At 53.9% G+C, this 19,670-nt stretch overlaps 6 protein-coding genes across 6 annotated transcripts; 3 read left to right on the forward strand and 3 right to left on the reverse strand.

The window, feature by feature from the left end:
• Nucleotides 1-658: 658 nt before the first annotated feature.
• On the reverse strand, nt 659-1,853 carry PHACADRAFT_253472 (uncharacterized protein). The gene is made up of 3 exons (XM_007394176.1): nt 1,391-1,853; nt 1,249-1,334; nt 659-1,199 (listed from the first exon to the last, which is right to left on the reverse strand). Exons 1-3 carry the CDS (start codon nt 1,593-1,595, stop codon nt 876-878), a joined length of 615 nt encoding a protein of 204 aa, XP_007394238.1. The 5' UTR covers nt 1,596-1,853; the 3' UTR covers nt 659-875.
• A 1,160-nt stretch (nt 1,854-3,013) lies between these two features.
• On the reverse strand, nt 3,014-4,558 carry PHACADRAFT_253474 (uncharacterized protein). The gene is made up of 3 exons (XM_007394177.1): nt 3,648-4,558; nt 3,505-3,590; nt 3,014-3,442 (listed from the first exon to the last, which is right to left on the reverse strand). The coding sequence occupies exons 1-3, from the start codon at nt 4,525-4,527 to the stop codon at nt 3,095-3,097; spliced, it is 1,314 nt and encodes a 437-aa protein (XP_007394239.1). The 5' UTR covers nt 4,528-4,558; the 3' UTR covers nt 3,014-3,094.
• A 2,262-nt stretch (nt 4,559-6,820) lies between these two features.
• PHACADRAFT_253476 (uncharacterized protein) lies at nt 6,821-8,934 on the forward strand. Its single transcript, XM_007394178.1, has 7 exons — nt 6,821-7,165; nt 7,219-7,343; nt 7,398-7,495; nt 7,551-7,949; nt 7,999-8,250; nt 8,312-8,698; nt 8,752-8,934. Exons 1-7 carry the CDS (start codon nt 6,848-6,850, stop codon nt 8,841-8,843), a joined length of 1,671 nt encoding a protein of 556 aa, XP_007394240.1. The 5' UTR covers nt 6,821-6,847; the 3' UTR covers nt 8,844-8,934.
• A 630-nt stretch (nt 8,935-9,564) lies between these two features.
• Nucleotides 9,565-11,988, forward strand: PHACADRAFT_253478 (uncharacterized protein). The gene is made up of 3 exons (XM_007394179.1): nt 9,565-10,323; nt 10,387-10,960; nt 11,013-11,988. The coding sequence occupies exons 1-3, from the start codon at nt 9,624-9,626 to the stop codon at nt 11,623-11,625; spliced, it is 1,887 nt and encodes a 628-aa protein (XP_007394241.1). The 5' UTR covers nt 9,565-9,623; the 3' UTR covers nt 11,626-11,988.
• Nucleotides 11,989-13,360: 1,372 nt separating this feature from the next.
• On the reverse strand, nt 13,361-15,597 carry PHACADRAFT_253481 (uncharacterized protein). The gene is made up of 4 exons (XM_007394180.1): nt 14,926-15,597; nt 14,350-14,878; nt 13,887-14,291; nt 13,361-13,826 (listed from the first exon to the last, which is right to left on the reverse strand). Exons 1-3 carry the CDS (start codon nt 15,510-15,512, stop codon nt 14,052-14,054), a joined length of 1,356 nt encoding a protein of 451 aa, XP_007394242.1. The 5' UTR covers nt 15,513-15,597; the 3' UTR covers nt 13,361-13,826; nt 13,887-14,051.
• Nucleotides 15,598-17,577: 1,980 nt separating this feature from the next.
• Nucleotides 17,578-18,045, forward strand: PHACADRAFT_92490 (uncharacterized protein; the record flags this gene model as incomplete). The annotated part of the gene is made up of 2 exons (XM_007394181.1): nt 17,578-17,672; nt 17,742-18,045. Coding segments are annotated over 2 exons (399 nt in total), but the record flags the coding sequence as incomplete, so codon positions are not given.
• Nucleotides 18,046-19,670: the final 1,625 nt, after the last annotated feature.

A 19,670-nucleotide genomic window follows, 5' to 3' on the forward strand; every position in this document is an offset into this window, starting at 1 on the left:
CTGATGCCTTCCGCAGGCACACGGCGCTGAAGCTTACCACATCCCCAGCTAGCTCTTGCAAGTGCCACAGCAAGCGTCTTCACTAATTCGGCTGACACTAAAGGTCGTGGATCTCAGCGCAATTTCCATTGGCGGGACATCTCTGTCTACAGTCTGCATTCCACGCCCAATTTCTCGCGCTCGTACCATGAATTTTATCCGTCTTGTACGGTCATTTCACACATCTTCTGCAGAGCGCCGCCCCTCGACACTGGAACGCAGACGTCGTATTCCACGCTTCAGCGTGCACTCTATAGTACGGTTCATTGTCGCAAGAGGTGCCAGGAAAAAACTAGTATCGTCCCGACTTGAAAGGGCTCGAGCTCGCCTGTTCTGATGTGTTCGATATCCTGCACACTATCTTCGACCTCTACGAGTCTTCAAAGACGGAGTAGGGTGAACTCGGGCATGCGAAGGTGCGCGGGCGAACTCAGCGACTGGTGCTTCGGTCAGGCGATAGTTAGCCATTCACTGTGCATGGTGAGCTTGAGGTCTAGGCCAAGTTCGTACAACATATCCCGTCGAGCTCGTCGCTTGCACGGAGTCATAGACGGCCTCGCGGACGATTAGCCGAATGATGGCTGGAACCAAGACACACATGCTCCTAATGTTTTACTATGCGACGAATCATTACAGTTCTGGGACTAGCTCTAGCTACGACTTCATCGCGTATGTCCGCAATTATTTACACAAGATTATCGACTAATGATGGACAATGGAGATAGCTCGGGTCATGTAGGCCAAGCGTATGGGTATATGTATACAACTTGATAGTGTTTTGGTCAGGAGCCGCGGTATGTTGACCAGAAAAGTTATTCCACGGAACTCAAGGACAGTCACGCAGGCGGCCTATACGTGATAAGCAGCTTCCAAAGCTCTTGCCTGGCACTGCGTTCATCTCTCCTCGTCTGGTGACGCTCTTGTCTCTGGCTTCGCCGCTCCTCCCTCCTCGCTCGCCTCCCTGCTCTGCGACCGGTGATGGCGCCAGGTTGGGCGCCATGAAGACGGTCCTCATCCTCCGAGTTTGAGCCAGAAGAGTCATTGGCCGCGCTGGGCATGTACCCTACCCGGGCCATATCCGGGGGAATGCTGTCACGCTCGGTGTAGACACGTTGCCCATGGATGAGGTCCACCTCCATCCCGCGCGGCCAGAAGAAGTACTGTAAAACGTGCTTAGATGCAAAAGCTTAGACAGCGCGGCCGACGTACATTGTTCCAGTGGTCCACGATCTGTGTGGCTGGAGCACTCGTTCTTCCCTTCATGCGGCCTTCTATCGCTCTCGAGACGAAGAACCCTTTCAGTGCGTCTAGGTTAGGCTTTACGAAGATGCAGACGACAGTGGGCGCCCACCTGCAAGGCCGATGCCCATTGCCATAGGTGCGACGCCGGCGACGATCCTGTTCATCGGCGAGAGCTTGCCCGCTTTCCGGAGGTCACCCACGAACCGCGTCCAGTCTTCCTCGCATACGTCGTGTGTCGCAAACGGATGCGGACGCACTCCAGCGTCGGGTGGTATAGCAGAAAACCCTTTGTCAAGCGTCGTACCGAGGCCCATCGCGGTCATCGGGGGGAAAGGCGTATACGGAAGCTCTCTCCGCGGAGGACGTGAAAATGACGGAGGCGGCGGGTTTAAGAGATCAGACGGGCTCTGGCCTGTGAGACCCTTCAAGAGGCCGCCTATGCCAGAACTGCCAGAGCTACCGGCAGGGGACGTAGTAGGCTGAGCAGGCGAGGGCTGCGCTGGGTATGTTGTTGGTGCGCTCTGTCGTCCATCCGCGGTGTACGGAGGCGGAGGTGCGTCTTCAGGGTAAACATGTTTGTAGGAGGACATCGTAGGATCAGCTGAGTTTGTGCTGGGCAGCGGTTTCCTGCGCTGATGTATATATGCGCTATGTCCGGCGCCCGAACCGTCATGCCTTTGACGCGATATTCGCACTGCTGCGGCTCGCGGATGTCGCCAGGCTTGTGATCCTCAGAGCCACAACCGAGGCTGTGGAGCTCAGTACCGAAAGGCTGTGACAGACTTGCGATCGCTTAATCGCTGGTTGGCTCGCTTTCGATATCGATACAACACCGTAAAGAACAAGCGCCACTCGAGTACTCCAGATTCACTCCTCGGGCGTGGCAGTTAGATTTACATGTTTGTAGCTACCTATACCTTTTACGCAGGGATACAATCGGCAAGCCATACGTTCGTTGCACGTATTTTTGTGAGTAGTAGGAATTATGCAGCGACAGGAACTCTGGTTCTCACCGTTACGAGATGGTGGATGATAGAAATGGGCCGAGAGCACCTTTCAATTCGACAGAAACCGGGGTAAGACCGTGACACGGAATTCGGTCCACGTCGCATTGAAGGCACAGATGTTCTCTACGAGCTCAACATTGCAGACGATGACACAGAGCGCGTTCGGTTCCTGGAGCGTTCAATGTAGAGCTTGACCGTTTCTACATGCCGTTTTGACTGTTGCGGCGTGAATGCATGTCTACAGGGCGGGAACCCCGAGTGCGAGGCATCTCCAGCGGCGGCACACTTGGCTGAATGCAATAAGAGATTTGGTATTGTACATGCCGTCGTCGACCCTGCGATGCGGGTGGTGGGGGTGGGCCGCCTGGAGAACGTCAACCATGACATCGTCCGGGAGTGTTTATGAGGGCCAGCATCGTGAGGCTAGCTTTTGTGGACAGTATGAACGCTTCGAACTCTCAGATCCGTGCTTGGTGTTCAGACGTTCACTTTGCGTTCGAGCTGCTCATTTTCTGCTCTCTGCTTCAGCTACTCGTTCAGAGCTTCAAACTCTGCACGATGCTTTGCGCTCAGCATAGCGAAAGTATAAAGACGGCCTGAGCAAGTGTTATTTTAGTAAACATATACGAGTATCAAGATACCTCAACTATTCTCTGTAACCCATTCAAGGTGAAATTTCGACGAGAGCAACTTGTAATACGAAGAAGCGCACCTACGATCTGCGCAGACCGCCTGATGCATTGGCACTAGTTTGCTGTGTACATAGATATATACATATCCCTATGAAATTGAAGAGCAGGCAAGAATCACATCGCAGCGAGCGGCCTATAGGCAACGACCAGCTTCCACGGTTCATCTTTAGTGTCCCGACCGTTTCTCTTGTTATCCCGACGGTCCCTCTTCGTTGCCCGCTTCTCGTCTTTCCTGTCCCTCTTAGCCTGCTTCTTTGCCGACTTCTGTTCTCTCCTGTCGCTCATCCAAGAACCACCGCGATTGTCGTCCTCTGAGCTTGAATCAGAATCATCGCTGGAGTCTTCATCTCTCGAGCGTGAATAGCCCTCGCTGCGAATGTCAGGCGGCAGCTGGCCAGAGTTGGTGTAGACACGGTGTCCATGAACGAGGTTGATTTCCGTCAAGCGAGGGTGGAAGAAGTACTAAATATGACAAATCACGTCAGTGACCATTACAGAGGTATATGTGGTAGTTGTGCACGCACTGTGTTCCACTGCTCAATGACCTGGGCTACCGTTCCGCTTTTGTCGCCCTTGAAAGCAGTATCGATGCCCTTGGAGACGAGCGTGCCTACCAAAACCACACAAAATTAGTATACGTCGGAAAGATATCGATGCCAGCACACACCAAGAATACCAGTATTAGCCTGCCCAGGCGAGCCAGAAGGTGATACGGCACCGATTTGGCGGATATGACTGAGGAAGGACGTCCAATCGTCTTCGTTGATATCGTGCGCCATGAATGGGTGCGGCTGGAGGTGGCTCGGCGGCGGGACGAGTGGGAAGCCGTGGTCGAGGGACTTGTCGACGCTGACCGCGACGAGTGGTGGAAAGGGGGAGTACGGGAACTGCGGCTGCGGCGAGCGCGAGAAGGACGGAGGCGGCGGGTACTGTGCCATGTCGCGCGAGCTGTCGTTGGTGGCGGCGTTCACGAGCATACCGATGATTCCGACTCTGCCCTTACCCGTGCGCCGGCCGCCAAGTCTGCCCATGCCCCCGCCTGAGCCTCCGCCCATGCCCGCTCCCATGCTATCACCCATGCTTGTACCCATGCCTCCGCTGCCGAATCTATTCATGCGGCCACCAAGTCTACTTCCACCTAGCATGCCCATACGCCCACCACCAGATCCTCCCAAGCCAAAGCCCGACGCGGGTGAAGAGGGATACCCGCGAGATGGGCCAGATGCGTCGTACGGCGACTGGCCGTGTGCGTACGATGGGCCCAGCGCTGTCGTATACGGTGACGGAGGTAAAGGAGATACGCCCCTGGAACCTGATCCCCCTTGATCTTCGTAGTACGATGGCTGCTTATCGTATCCGTATCCAGGGCGCGCCATGTCCGTGTATGACTCGGATGGCCCGGCAGGCGGCATGTACGGGCCTCGTCTCGCTCCAGAAGTCTCGCCTTCGAGGCCACGGTCTGACGGAGCTGCATGGAAAGGGTTGCTTGAGGTTGAATTCTGCTCCAGTCCGTACGCAGGAGGTACGTCCTCTAGGTTGTACTCCATCCTGAAGGTCTTCTGCTCTGAAGGATTTTTCTTTGAGTCGGCCATAGCGTGCAGCGAAATGATGGCAGGAGGTTGTAAGTTAAGTGTCTAGCAGCACCACGGCCTCTGAGCTCTTATACGATCGTTCGGCGCCAGCATGCGTCTGCGCGCGGTAGGGTGAACAGCCTCGAAGGTTAGCGCAAACCTTACCTCATAGCAAATGCGCGGAGGCAATGTTGCGGGCGCCGCGCCACTCCGGTCAACGGAAAGAGCGGTGTCTTCTCCTGTCTGACCAATGATCGCGTGTGCTGTTGTTATCCGCAGTATCCGGCCGCCGATCTTGAAGCTTGAAGCCTTACCGCAAGAGGATCTTGCAGCCTCACTACAACAATAGCCTCATTTCCCAATAGCGACGAGTGAGGCATGAGACCGGATTCAGGATAGCTTCACACGCCTAAAAGGATTGTGACACGTCTGTATTGCAAGTAAGGTGCACATCTACGCGACGATATGTATTCCGTTACGTGAGCTGGTGGAACAAAACCTACGAAAATCCAATGAGCATGAGCGATGGTATCATGAGTGAGGTGATGCATCAGAGAAGCCAGTGTTTTCTTGTTTCCTGCATCGCAAAATTCCCATATCATCCAGGCCCATGTACACCAAGACGGTGGATACAGACACAGTCGCCGCGAGCGACGACAGGACAATACGGGACGCTTCGCAAGACATTCAACGAATGGATGAACTTATTTTCATCTTCTTAAAGACTTGGCATACGGGACACCCACCTCCTTTAAAGATCCACTTTCCTGTCCAGTACGCCACGCCCTACTACCGAGTAGACCAGCCGCTAGTCTAACCACAATCAATCTAGGAAATCATAACACGTCTGAAGAAGAAGAACAAGTTAGCACAGGTGTTGGGAGAAATTTTCGATGCAAATGAAGGTCAGGATTGAGAGTTTTGGTATAAAAGCTGTCCACAAGGAGGTTTCCCTCTCGTTCGGAAGCAGAACTGATTGAAAGATTCATCACACGCAGAGACTGATATCTCTCCTTCACAGTAGAAGCAAACTCACCGATGAGCACCTTCACGATATCGAGGACAAGCGAAGACGACGGGAAGTTTCACGGTGACGAGAGCTTTAAGCGCGTGCTATACAGCCCCAGCAACTCCGCTAATAAATTTAAACTCCGCAAACACTCTTATATCCTAGCGCTCGCATTCTTCTCGTGGATTTGCCGCTGTCGCGCTCGGCGCCGTTTTCTCATTTTTTCTGTCCAGATGAAAATGTCTCAAGACTAGGCGAGTATTTGTTCACATTGTGGTTGGCGATGAAGATAGTTTATCCATAAACATTCGAGTTGGCGACACACCATGAGCCCTTACTCACCTAACATGCATCACCAACGGAGCCTCCACTCTTCTGTCCAACAATCGAGACAATTCTGACGAGCTCTTCTTCAGATTTTTCCTACTTGCAAAGATGCCGGGCTACGCCGTCCTGGTAGGTATCTCACGCCTTGGTCGTGTCCCAGCTCCAGCTATACCGCCTTAAGACAACGATTTCTAGCGGACGACGAGTCCTTTGTGACTCTGTTCATGGACCCTGATCATGAGCTAGCATTCACCACCCACTGAGGGCCCTCCTACCACTGCAAAGTGCTCTATCAGTGCGCTGACGGTCTTCTCATAGTCATGGTGGGTACTGGGCTTCATCCGTTTGGCTTCATGCGTTTTTGTAAGTGCTCTTTTCCTTTCGTTTTGCCCTGTCACCTGTGATGTATCGAAATCATCTACAAGCATATGTCCGAAACTTGATGAAGGACAACATATGTTCTCTGAGGCTCCGAGATTGCCATCATCTATTGAAGCAACTTCTTTCGCTGACCTACATCTCTACAGATACGAACCTTCTTGTGCAAAGTTTGCTCCATCCTTGTATCCTTGTAGACATGTGTCATGCTGTCGTAGATAGTATCATGTGGTGATGTAATGTATGCACAGGTTCAATTAGAAGCTCCCAGCAACTCTAGTATTCTCGTCCGCATGAGAGTGCGCCGTTTGACTTCAAGTTGGTGGGCATCTGATGCCCCCAATGTTGCCCAAACACCGCGATGTGATATATCACCAGTAGCCCTATGTATCATGATATGAAACTTGCAGTGCGATGTAGGATAGTTCGGCGGGACGCGGGCCTGGGTCGGCGACTCGCGAGACGCCTGTTCCATCTCTCATTCTTCCCACCATCTCTCTCTCCCTACTTGTACATGACCCTTTAATCCCGGCTCTAGCACACCGACCTAGGAAACTTACGACCCCACTTGCATCCTTCATGATGAATCCAGACTCGCGCAGAGGCGTGTTTCCGCACCCCCGCACATCGTCCACCAACTCCTCGGGCTCTTCTGAGGAAGCGTATGAGACTGAAACTACACCTGAGATACCCGTCGCGGTCAGACCTGCCGGACTCGCGAAAATATGGGACGAGAAGGGCGAGCACGCCGCTGGTGAAGACGTTGAGGTCGCCCCCGGTAGTATCGGCATTGCACCGGATGAAGTATACGAGCGTACCCTGAGCTGGTGGAGAGTCGCTCTCAGGAAAAGGCTCGTTCGTAGTCTCGTCTGGGAGTCCAAGGTCATCGCGGCTATGCAGGTGCGGTCTGTCAAGCCCAAGTTCTCTGGGGTGAGCTCATTGCCTTGGGACAGGAGCGTGTTCGCACGCCGTTCTTTGACATGTATTTCGTGAACACCTCAACGCTGGGCACACATACATTCTTCATGACTATGCTGCCGAGTCTCATGTTCTTTGGATACGGGGACATTGCGCATGGGTATGTACATGATATCATTGAGCCCAACTGACTTCCCTGACAAGTCCTCCGTAGCCTCATATTTGTGCTCGCGCTCGGGGTTTATGCCTCCTCAGTCATAAAGGATCTGATGTGTTCTCCGAGGCCTTTCGCTCCGCCGGTGACCAGGATCAGTATGGACCATTTACTATGACATGTATGTTCATCGCTCACACGTCACCGCCGTAGCTATCAGCACACACCACTTGGAATATGGCTTTCCTTCGACGCACTCAACGAACAGTGTGTCCATCGCGCTGTTTTTCTTCGCAATTGTCCATCGCCTCTATAAGACGCCAGCAGCTGTACTGTCGCCTCCAGTTTCCCCTTCGAACCCACTCACGCTCAGTACAACGCACGTCGTTGAGGACACCTTACCCCAGGCTATGATTTCGACCACAGTCTATGTTATGTCCGTCATCCTTCTGGTGATCTACTGCTTTTCTATTGTGTATGGCCGGCTGTACACCGGGATGCACAGCTTCGCCGACTGTGCATTCGGTGTCTTTCTTGGGAGTGCAATTTGGGGGTTGTATGCACTTATTGGCGATATACTCAACGAGTGGTTGCGAACCCCCGGCTGGTCTGGTGAGCTATCATGTGGCAACACAAATTAATTAATTCTGACCATTCGTAGTCCCCGTTGTCGTCATCTCTACAGGCCTGTTCCTTGTCCACCGCCACCCTGAACCTGTGGAAGATTGTCCATGCTTCGAGGACGCGATCGCATTTATGGCCGTCGTTATGGGCGAGTTCCTGACGCAGTGGTACACGGCAAATTACGGCTTTGACAAGGGTTTCTTCGTGCACAGCATGCCTGGCAAGATTACTGGTACGCCATCCGAGATGTGGGCCTGGTGGTCCATAGCCGTCACAAAGACGGTCATTGGTGCGTCTGCCTCCCGCGTCCATCCAACAAAGCAACGACTGACTTGTAACGCGCGCTTCAGGCATCTTGGCCATCTTCGCGTGGCGCATGTTTGCGAAGTTCTTGCTGCACCGGACCCTGCCGCCGACGTTCCGGTTCCTGGGACAACTCATGACTCTCCCGCACCGCCGCTTCTACACGCCTGCAACGGACTACCAACGCGTGCCATCAGAGAAGGGCCTGCACCCTATTCCGTCCGTTCTCGACCTGCCAAGCATGCTCGAACTCGAGGTGGATGGCGTGAGCACCGCGCCTGCAGCGGGCAAGAGCAACAAGCAAGGGCTGAAACTGCGTGCAGGACGGGGCGGTAAGGCGGAGAAGGTGACTACGTCCGGACGTGAGGAGATAGGGCTCGGTTTGGAAGAGCTTGGTGGGAAGGACGTCGAAGTGAAGCATTATGATGCGGATGGTGAGTGGCCCCGCTTTCTCCACCTCACAGCTAAAGGCTCATCATCTTCGCAGTGCTCACGAAGGTGTTCGTGTATTGCGGGATTGGCATCCTGTCGTCTGGTGTGATGCCAGTCGTGTTCGAGGTGATTGGGTGGGGACTCTAAGGCTTTGGAACGGCTTTTGTGGCTTATTGTACCCGGAAGCTCCGACTATCATATCCTATCCAATGTAAACACAACGCTATGCAAGTTTTGGGTGGTCTCGATGCCCGCCGAGTGCTTGGGTGACGCTATGGAATGTACAGCGCATTCATTTGAGCAAATTTAGGGATGAGTAAACGATATACATGGCCCTAGCCCGTGAAACGTGGCGGGCTACTCCAGCGACTCAATCAAAATGCGGAAATTGTTTGCTTACGCGACGTGCACCGGTCATTCGACGGAAAGGTTGAGCGCATCGCCCCTCGCTACGCTCCGGGTCGTACGGCCAGCAGAGGACCTCGAGTAAACGAGCGAAGATTCTGCAAGCTTGAAGCGAGCAGCCTTAAGGCCTTGCTAGAAATGTCTGCAGGGGCACGAAAGCGAGGTTGCTGATATGCAGTGGACTTCTGCGACGTAAACATTGCCATATATGGTAACTTTGCATTAGGACGGCCGTGAACGTCGGGACTGAACCCAACGCTTTTCCGCGCTCTCTACGCAGGTCCAGAGCGTTGGCAACGTCGTCAAGGATAAAAGCGAGCAATCTGTTTCGATAGGGACGTTTTATCGCCCGCATAGTCAGCATCGGAAGGCGTACGAAAGCGGCCGAAAGTGCACGTTGCGCTGCGGCACAGGGCGCTAAAACTCTTTGCCTCTCTCCACCACTTCCACCACCTCGACGCCGCTTTCCTCCACTTTTCCGTCTAATTTTCGACCTATACTACCACCACTTGTGTAGCCATGATGGCTGACTTCGCTCAACCCTCCAATTTTGAAGACTTCTTCAACTTCGACATGTTCGCTGGGCCGTCTACCGGGCCAGGTACCTCCTCTTCTCGCTCATCCTCGAACTCCCCTTCGCAATCATTTGTCGCGCTCCCACCGACGCCCCCAACCGCGTTTGAAATGGCATTCAACCCCGACAGCCAGTTTTTCACTGACTCGTATCTCGAGGACGACTTCACCAAGCTCGAGCCTCAAACCATAGCGCCCATGTCCACGACATCGCATGGCTTCCTGAGTGGCTTCCCTCCTATATTTGAGGAAAGCAGCTCTGAAAGCTCCAGCGACTCCCCCGGCACAATCGACCCTCAGCTCGTTGAGACACCCGCCACATCCTCCCGAAGCGAGTTCAGCGATGAGGAGGAGGAGCGCGAAGAAGAGGAAGCTGCCGCGACACCTGACGGTGACGATTTCGCCGCCCTCAAAGTTGGCGGTAAGGGCAAGTCCCGCAAGGGAACGGTTCAATCTGGAGGCGTCGTCAAGAAAATCGGCCCTGTCGCGGAGAAAGAGAAGTCGCCTGCTACCGGCATCCTCAGCACAACCACAACTGATCCCGACGATTGGCGACCGACACCTGAGGAGTACAAGAAGATGTCTAGCAAGGAGAAGCGGCAGTTGCGCAACAAGATCAGTGCAAGGAATTTCCGTGTGAGGCGAAAGGGTCAGTAGCGCGCATGTTTTTGGCGATCATCGATTCGTTATGTCTTCTGACTTGCCAATGCAGAGTATATCTCCACCCTCGAAGGTGACATTGCAGAGCGCGACCGCCTGCTCGATGCCATCCGAACGGAGCTGCGCAGTACCAGCAACGAGAACAAAGCACTGCGTCAGGAGATTGACGCGCTCAAGAAGGCGCTCCTCGAGGGCCGCGCAGACACCCCTGTGCTCCCCCCGCCTGCGCCATTGCCGCAAATATCGGCGGCTGCGGTACTTGCTGGTTCCAGCCTCAAGAGCCCGCCGCCAACACCGTCGCCTGCACCCAAGAGCCCGATGCTCACGCCCAACCTACACAAGGATCTTCCAATGTCGCCACGCCTTGCCGGCCGCAATTTCTGGGGCGGCAACCTCGGTCTCGGCGGCATCACGCCTGTGCACACCACTTTCGTTCCCGACCTCTCGAGCGTGCTCTCAGGCAAGCCTGTCGCTGCTACTAAGCGCAGCATGGGCCTGCAGGAGAACATCAATCCGACGCTCAACGGCCAGGCGTACCCCGAGAAGACGATGGAAATCTCGATGCCGATGACACCCTTTGACTCGTTCACCGAGATGAATCCGTTCACGATGAAAACCCTCGACGCGTACGTGCTATCCTTAGACATTTTCGTTATTTGTTTCTTATCGTCCGCACAGCTACCGCATGCACCTCTGGACGCGGATGGCACAACAGCAGGCGCAGTTCCGCGCTGCGCAAAGCCAACAGCACCCGGACGGCAGCAGGAGCCCGTCACCACACCTCACTGGTCTCGCAACGAACCTCCGCCCACACTACTTCGCGAAGAACTCGTCCGTGCTGTCCACGGTGCTATCCGGCAAGTCAGCTGCGGGCGCTTACCCGTCGCCGCCCTCATCGCCTGCGACGACGCACACGACGCTTCCTGGCCAGGTCCCCGCCAAGCAGCAGATCACACCAACGCCACAGCAGGCTATGCTTGCGGGCATGGCTTCACAAACGCTCCTCGGCAAGCTTGGCTCCGCCTTCTGGGACGCGTTCTCCGGAGGATCGCCTGCCAACTCCAAGCTCGACACTGACAAAGTGCGCAAGGTCCTCGAGGGCAAGGCCGTTCTCCGTGTTGTCGACGTCGACGCGCCGCATGCGCCTATGCAGCAACCCTTGGCCTCCGCTTCAAACGAGCGCATCATCCCGCCGTCACCACGCCCTGTGCGCGTGGCAACCCCAGTATCGAACAAGTGCGACCCTGGCGCGTCCTCGCTCGAGAAGATGATCGGCAAGCTGCACATCTGAACGACGTCTACTCTTCGAACTCTTCGCTCTTTCCACATCCTTGATGTGGTTGGTGGCGGGGAAAAACAAAGACCGCGAACAAGAATAAAGCAAATGTGGACTCTGTTGTAGCTGGTTTTACTCTATATATTTTCTCCCGTTTTTCTCGGTGGTACAAAGTCTTTTTTCATTCGCTCCAATTTGCCAAGTCTTGGCACACCCCCTCTCACTCCTGCATCTCCCGTCTGCTGTCACGGCCTCACTCCCCTCCTTCTGCATCTCTGTCTGCTAGAAACCTGCTGTCCTCGTACATAATGTAAAGTGTGCCCTCGTCGCTAGTCCTGATTTTGTAGCTACCAGCTTTGAAATGGAACAAACGTTGCGAAAGTCTACGCTTGGCTTGAAACACAGCATAGCGTGGAAATGTTGAGATCTACCATCCGCGCTACTCCATCAGTCGTTGTAATCTTGAGCGCCGAGCCTCAGCTGGAGCTGTCGTTTGGTTCACTACATCTCTTCGGTGCGCGCGATACTTAGCTCATAGATTGTAATATGACGACTCAAGCACCTTCAAGGCACTACAACACGATGCTTAGCGTGAAACGACGCGTCGAATCCGACGCCGTGAGGCAAGAATGGGTACAGATGTAATTGGAAAAGGCAAAGCTCGAAGCCCAGCTGCAGAGCCTCTCTGCGTCCATCGCTGCATTGAAAACTAGGCTCTCCATACTTGCGCCTATCAACGTCCTCCCGGACGACATCATAGTTGAGGTCCTACTCACGGCGTATCAACACCATTTCCCGCATTGCAGATCTGATGGAGGCCACTACAACACCAACTCGCCCGTCGCATTCGCACAGGTCTGTCGTCGGTGGCGTCACCTGGCTCTTTCCTTGCCCAGCCTCTGGACCTGCATACATGCCACGCAGGATCAAGGAGAGCGATATAAACAGATGGCCGAGCTCTACCTTGAACGCTCGAAGGGCCGCGCACTCTCCATCTTCTTTGTCTACCCAAGCGAATCTATCGAGAGCGATGATGAACCTGACCTTATCTCTGAAGATACTGCAGATACCGAGAACATGGAAGATATCGAGGAACCAGAGGACGTCGAGAAATCCTCTTGGCCGCGATTTCGCTCCACCTGGACACTCCTCCTATCCCAGGCGCATCGATGGAAGAATTGCGCGTTGCACTGCTCCTCGGCCTATGTTGCAGCACATCTGACTCAATCTCTTGAGGGACGTATTCTTCCACGTCTGGAGTCCTTCTCGCACTCGCTATCCTTCCCGTCCCGCTGCCAGGGACGAAGCATCGGCTTCTTCGCCCCGAACCTCATTCGTATACAGCTACTGAATCTGTATGCCGGCTCCCCGGTGACAGGTGTCTTCAGCAACCTTACGGAACTCAAGCTGGGCGGTCGCGGATACTCCAACGCGGAGCTGATGCGCATCCTGCGACTCTGTTCGCGTACTCTCACGAGCCTTTCCCTGATGCACATACGATTAACCGACTTTTTCGATCAAGAAGAGGCCAATCAGGAAGAGGCCAATCTACCCTCTATCTCTTTACCCCGACTCGGGTGCCTCGCGTTATGCAGTTATACAGAATCGTGGACTGCAATCGCCTCAAGAGTTATCGTGAAGATCTTGCGCGGGTCCCCCGCGCTTCACACACTGATCACCGTGGACACTCGCCTCCCTTTCGTTGCATCCTTACCAGGTCATCTGAAGCCTCTATGCACCACCCTTAAGACGTTGTGGGACGATAGTAACTGTCTGTCCACTGCAGACTCACCCACTGTACTTATCAACACGTTGCCAAACCTCGAGGAGCTGGAGCTGCTCGGCGCGCAACTGCTGGAGCTCCTACACGCAGTGCGGCACATGCACGAGTCCTCTGGAATCGTTGCCTGGCCCTTGCTACGGACCTTGTCGGTGCACCAAGACATTCCCGAGCATCCGTTGCTCGCGTTCGTGAGACACCGGGTCGACGTTGACTGTCCCTTGCATACACTGAAGGTGCCCGCGATGACAATGCGGGGCCTGAGCCCTTCGTTCAGGGAAAGCCTCAATGAACTGCAAGTAGAGCTCACTTGCCACAAAGATTATCGTCATGGATGGTTCTCCGACTGGCGTGTTGATAGGGACATACCTATAAGCGGCCCTTGGAACGGTTCTGTAGACTTCTGGGACCAGTTCTGACGGCAAGGCCAGCTTGGGTGAGTGTCTGTCGCCTGCGCGCACGTGCATTTGAACTACTTATCGATACTAAGGAAAAGTCAGGTCGCATCACAAAACAAACGCAGAGTATGATCTTTCCGCCAAGAGATGCGTAGATCCAGACCGAGCCCGTAGACACGACGAGTATAGTACAACTTATTTGAGCTCATGAGATCCCTATAGGTACACGCGATTACAGCCCTTCGTTTCGTGTCGTCTCCAGATCACGGCCGCTTGCTCCTCCACCCGTTGCCGCCGAGTACACCTCCACCTCCCACGCCGAAGCCGGCAAAGGCACCGCCCGGTCCAGGAGCAGCGGCAGGAGCGGCTCCGGGACCTTCCCCAGCTGCGGAGACGGGGCTGCTGAAGCCAGGCTTTACGTGGAACGAACTGCGGTATGCCGTCTGCGGAAGTGCCTGGATCGAGAGGAACTTGTTTGGGGTAGGACGATCTTCCGTATTGTACTATAGTGCGATGCTGGTATTCAGTGCACGAGATAGGTAGCAAAATGAAGATATATACCTGGAACTCCAATCCAATACCATCCGCCTCCGAAACATCAAGAAGCTTGACCATCTTCTTACCGATACCATTAATCTTCTCGACGTCGTCCTTGCTACGCGTCCACAGCTGTATACGATCGACCTTGCTTCGCAAGCTGACAACTGCACCACAGATCTCGTCCCCTTCGTCGAGGTCCTCGCCAACGAGTGCCATTGCCAGCCAGGCCCAGCAGCGATCAAGCAGCTGCGGATTGTTCTTCATCGTGAGCACCCACTTGCCGCCGTTCGTGTTGGCGTCGTCCTCCCACATCGGCTTGATGCCCGATTTGAAGAGGTGATAGTTCGAATTGCGCTCGAGCTTTGAGGGGGGCTTGAGCCAGTTGAAGTACCGGCAGAAGGACTCAACAGTGTCGAACTCGCCAATCACTGTAAGACCGGCCTCGTATTCGTCGGTGTCCGCAGCAAGGTGCGCAGAAGGAAGGGGATTCTCGCCCGGAGCGGTTGCAGGCGTAAATGGCATCTTGGACTTGCAATCGTGGTAAATCATCCTGGCACGCGATGAGAGGCAGTGCAGATACGAGCGTGTACGACATACCATGGATGTTCGAGGGGATGCTCAGGAGCCTTGACACGTAACCCAGGTGTCTTTGGGTCCTCTATCGTCTCGGGCTCGGGGGGCTTGGCTGTGCCATCGACACTGAGAGTCCTTGCCTTCGCCAGGCGAGCAGTGATGGCGTCCAGGCTGGGGATGTTCTTGTACCCCCTCGGATAGTTGACCTTCTTGGACTCTGACGCAGCCGTATCTACCTCTTCCTGCTGAACCTCCTCATTTAGCTTCTCGAGCTTCTCCGCCGTCAAAGGTTCACCCTTGTCACCGACTGGAGTGTGGGACGTGCTGTGGGGCGGTGACGTCGAGAGGGCGGCGGGAGACGTCGACCTCGTGCTCGGAGCGTTTACAGCAGTCGAGTCCGCAACAGATGTCGCGTTCGAGGACAGAGATACCTGGGAGCCGGTGCGCAGGAGCGCAGCGGCGAGGCGAGGTCGTGACGCGGAGGACGAGGATGTCGCCGGCGGGTTGAGGTTAATGCGGGCTGCCAACTGGTTCAGCGACGGCATGCGCGCGCCAGGCGTAGGACGCTCAGGCTTGGGGATTTCAACCGGGGCATCGGTGGAGGTCGACATGGCTGCGCTCGTCGTCATACACGATGAGCTCACAGCAAGAGCAGTTGCCGCCTCTATTGCTGTTTACAGTGCTGATCGGACGTTGCCGACGAAGAGGCCTGTGATAGTTGCTGAGGTAAGCATCCGGTCAGGAAGGTGGTGATTTTCCACATTTTATTCTCTTCTCTACGACTAGCCTCCTTCAGCTGGTGGTCATCTCGGATTTTACGAAGGTCGTTCACACCTCCTTTTCTATCTACCTACTTATTGGCAGCAGCTTGCGCCACAGTGCGCGCCTGACTTTAGCGGCGATTTTTCCTTGAAAGCCTCTGCGTTTAGCTATGGGTGTACACAGGGCGATTATTGTATACCGGCAAACGTCCACCTCAGATACTGTAAGTATAGCACATCAATGCCTAGAACAGGCTGTTGGGACGGTAGGAGCACTCGAGAGGTATGGGTAGATACTGGATTCTACGTTTATTCCTGGTTTATTCACGCACTACATGCTGGCAGCGACCGTGATAATTCGCCACGAATAACTTCTTGGTCAAGCGGTGATTCATTTACATTCTCTCCAAAGCGGCGTTAACGGTTGCGATATCACCAGCACTGCGGCCTCCAGTTTGTCTCGGAGATCGTCATCCAGCACTGGCGGCAGGGCCCGACGGCGTTCCACAGTAAGTACGACTCCGAGCCCGGCAGTGTTGTGCCGGTCAGTGACTGGTCACTCTGGTCAATTACTGGTCGATGGCCGAGTCAGAAATGACCGTGACTGACCGGTTTTCCAGGTCCCAACAGACCCTGCCACCCATTGGCATCGCGGGATCGTGAAACCGCCCAGTCATTGACTATAAATCGGTCATTGATTCATCAGTGACCAGTTGTCAGTCAATCGACCGTGACTGGGATGACTCAGTAATTGGCCAGTCACTGACTGGCACAACACTGGCTCCTAGCATCCCGTTTGGAGACTGCACACTCTTGTCATTATGATATGATTATGCAAGCTGAGATGTCCCATGCGCCACTGTCTAGGACATCCCGCCCACCTATACAGCATGTGAACCTGGCCGGCTGTGGGCAGTAGATCGCTCCGAAGGTGAGACAGAGCAGTAAACAGCTCTGTTCGCTGAAAACGATTCGAGCCCGTGGTACACAAGAAGTTCCGACGAATGAGGAAGTGGGGACTTGCTTACGTAAGCGTACCGAAACGGGTTGTATAATGAAAAACGGCAACCTGACTGGCGAGTTCGTTAGTGCTGACGGACTGGACTGCAAAGACACATTAACAGAACTGATTTAGGTGCTCAGCAGGTTTGACCCGCGACGTCGCGTACACCGCCAGGCATACCCAACAGTCTTCTATTACGTGGGTCGCAGTCTTACTCTGAAGCCATAACCCTTGTGGTCACTGATGTTGTTCAACAGATCCATACGGACAGCATTGTCTTTGCTTTGCTCGCGGCTTCCTCCACGAACAAATGTCTACCTCAGCCTCGTGCCCCCAACTCTCAAGCACTCACGGTCGTTTGCCAGTCTGATCGTCTACTCTAATCCTGGTCGAATATTGGTCTGACTCTTGCGGAACCGTCAATTGGCCTAGCTCTGGTCGATTGGGGTGGCTTCTGTCCACTATTCAACTGTATCGTTAATAGCGCCTTCATGCCGAACAGGTGATGCTGTGCGTACAGTACCAAGACAGAGTGCCTCGCCACAACAGACAGATGAATAGTCTGCTGACCAGGGTTCATCGATGCTAAGTCTGCCAGAGTGAATAGCAGTACGACCTCAGATAGATCCCATTGAACCTGCCAGCGGGGAGAGTTCAGTGAACATGATGTGACCGTGCGCCGGCTTGCGACTACTGCGATTGGTGGCGTCTTCTGCACATATAAATACCCACCGCGGCCGCAAGTGAAGTTCTCAGGCCCATAGCCACATTTCCAGCTTGACTTTCGCTCACGAACTATGTCCTCCAAGGCTGAACTTAGTGGCACTATCGTCGTCTCCAACATCAGCATGAGCTTGATGCTACCGTCCTTTCTAAATTTACCCGAGTTGACACTGACCGTTGCATTCACAGGTCGTATATGGCGACGAGCCCTCACAGGCTCCTTCTAACCGCATCCACGAGCTGGGCGGTCAGTCTGACGACATCAACTACCAATTTGGCGGCAGGTGATTATCGCGTTTTCCTGCATCTCAGCACGTATATTCAGTACTGACTAATGCACCCAAACTATTCAGTTACGTCTGGCTCGTTCCAGATTACACTAACGAGCGTGAAAACGGCGCCATCGGCTTCGATCTTGTCATCCAGGGGTCCGAGGATCCGTCCTTGAAGGATCTCGCCAAGGGTGCGGGCGGCGACTATCGCTACCTCATCGTAAACACGGATATCTCGCAGGAGAGAAAGATCACCGCGTTAGCCCTGCTCCGCTCGGAATCATCTGTCGATATGCCGCCTCTTGGCTGGGACGAAGCCACGATCGATATCAACAAAGGACGCGGCAAGATGTACCTGTACCTTGTCTGGAAGCTCAGTACCTAGTGAAGCGCTGGTTTGCTGTTCAGGTGAGTTGTCCAGTGCAATTCTGTTTTGTTGCTATAATGCTGTGTAGGATTTGACCTCACGATCTGCCAGCAAAGTGTCATGAATATTATGCATTCCGGGTGGTTCTCCTGGATTCCATGGTATTCTTTTACTTTCTATACACCTCTGTATATTCGTAGGATATTCTATATACTCAGTCTGACATGTATATAAGGAGCTCGTACTGCTCAATAACAAGCCAGACTCGAGCTGGTCTTTCCTCACCTATTTTCCTCTCGTCTGTCTCCTCAGCTTCGTCGTAACCTAGTCCAGTTGGATTGTAGGTTGCTGACATTAGCTCGAGTCTCCACCAACTGCCTTACGACGATCCTCATCACTCCCACTCCAACCATCACCCATCTCCACATGACGATCCACCCTATACACACATCCAACTCTCACCCTAACTCCCAACCCTACCGAATTCTACCGCATCAAAACCTGGACCCCTGGAACCCTTCTCTGTGCATTTGCACAACTTTTACCACATCACACCCCGAAGTCCCCTCTGTAATCACTAGCCCTTAGGCGGCTAGACAGAGCTCCGTCCAATTAGAATCATACCCTGCCCTACCATAGGCGGCCTTACACGCTTTGCAGCAGGCAAGCGGATATTCCTGAGTACGACGTGGCAACCGGTTGTGGCCGGGCGTTGGAAAAGCGATAACAGTTAGATCGACGATCCCTTTCCGGGCGTCGGACCGAAGAGAAGCAATCGCTCTTTGGGCTGTTATACTATCTCTAGAACTGTATTAAAATGACGTTTTGATTCTTTTTTGAAAATTCCTTTCTTTGGCGAACTCTACCCCTGATCTGGTCGTTACAACACGATTGGTCCCAGGGTTTGCTGCAATCAGCTTCACAGACCTGATAGCTCATGACAACGCTCTCTTGTGACTGTCAAGGATATCAACATCGAGTACTAGGAGAGAGGACTATCTACAAATGCGGAGACCCCGTACGGTACTGCGTACAACAACCGTGTCCACACTCTCCACACAATAGTACTCGCTGCCCATGGTGTGAAGAAGGATTACGCGGAGAACCTAGCGAGTCTCTCTCCAACCCCGAACCCATAGCGTCTAGCTCAGAACCCAGAGAAAGATGCGACACACTCGATTCAGTCACCGAACATCTTCGTTCAATCGCTCTCGGAGAATCCGAAGTACCACCAGAAGGTCCACCAGACCCTGTGGAAGAAGCTTTAGAAGATTCTGAAGCCGAGGACCCACCTTCCCGACGTTCTCCCACCCCACCTTCATCTCCATCTGATCCCGGCGCAATGGCCGAGAATCAAGATAGTGCCGCGCTACTAAATGGAAGCGCAATGAAGCCCGACGCCTTTGATGGCACCAAATCCAAGTACATCGCTTGGAAAACGCAGATGAAGCTTTATGTGGTCACGCAGAGAAAGCGACTGCCGGAGCAATTTGATAGGGTCTTTATGATCCTGTCATACATGAAAGGAGGACACGCTGGCGAATACGTAGCTACGTATATGAAAAAGTACGACACAGACGAAGATACCGTGATCCAGACTACCAATGACCTGTGGAAAGATTTGGATGTACACTTCCTCATCG

The sequence above is a fragment of the Phanerochaete carnosa genome (genome assembly GCF_000300595.1).
Source record: "Phanerochaete carnosa HHB-10118-sp unplaced genomic scaffold PHACAscaffold_4, whole genome shotgun sequence".
In the NCBI taxonomy this organism is placed as follows: domain Eukaryota; kingdom Fungi; phylum Basidiomycota; class Agaricomycetes; order Polyporales; family Phanerochaetaceae; genus Phanerochaete; species Phanerochaete carnosa.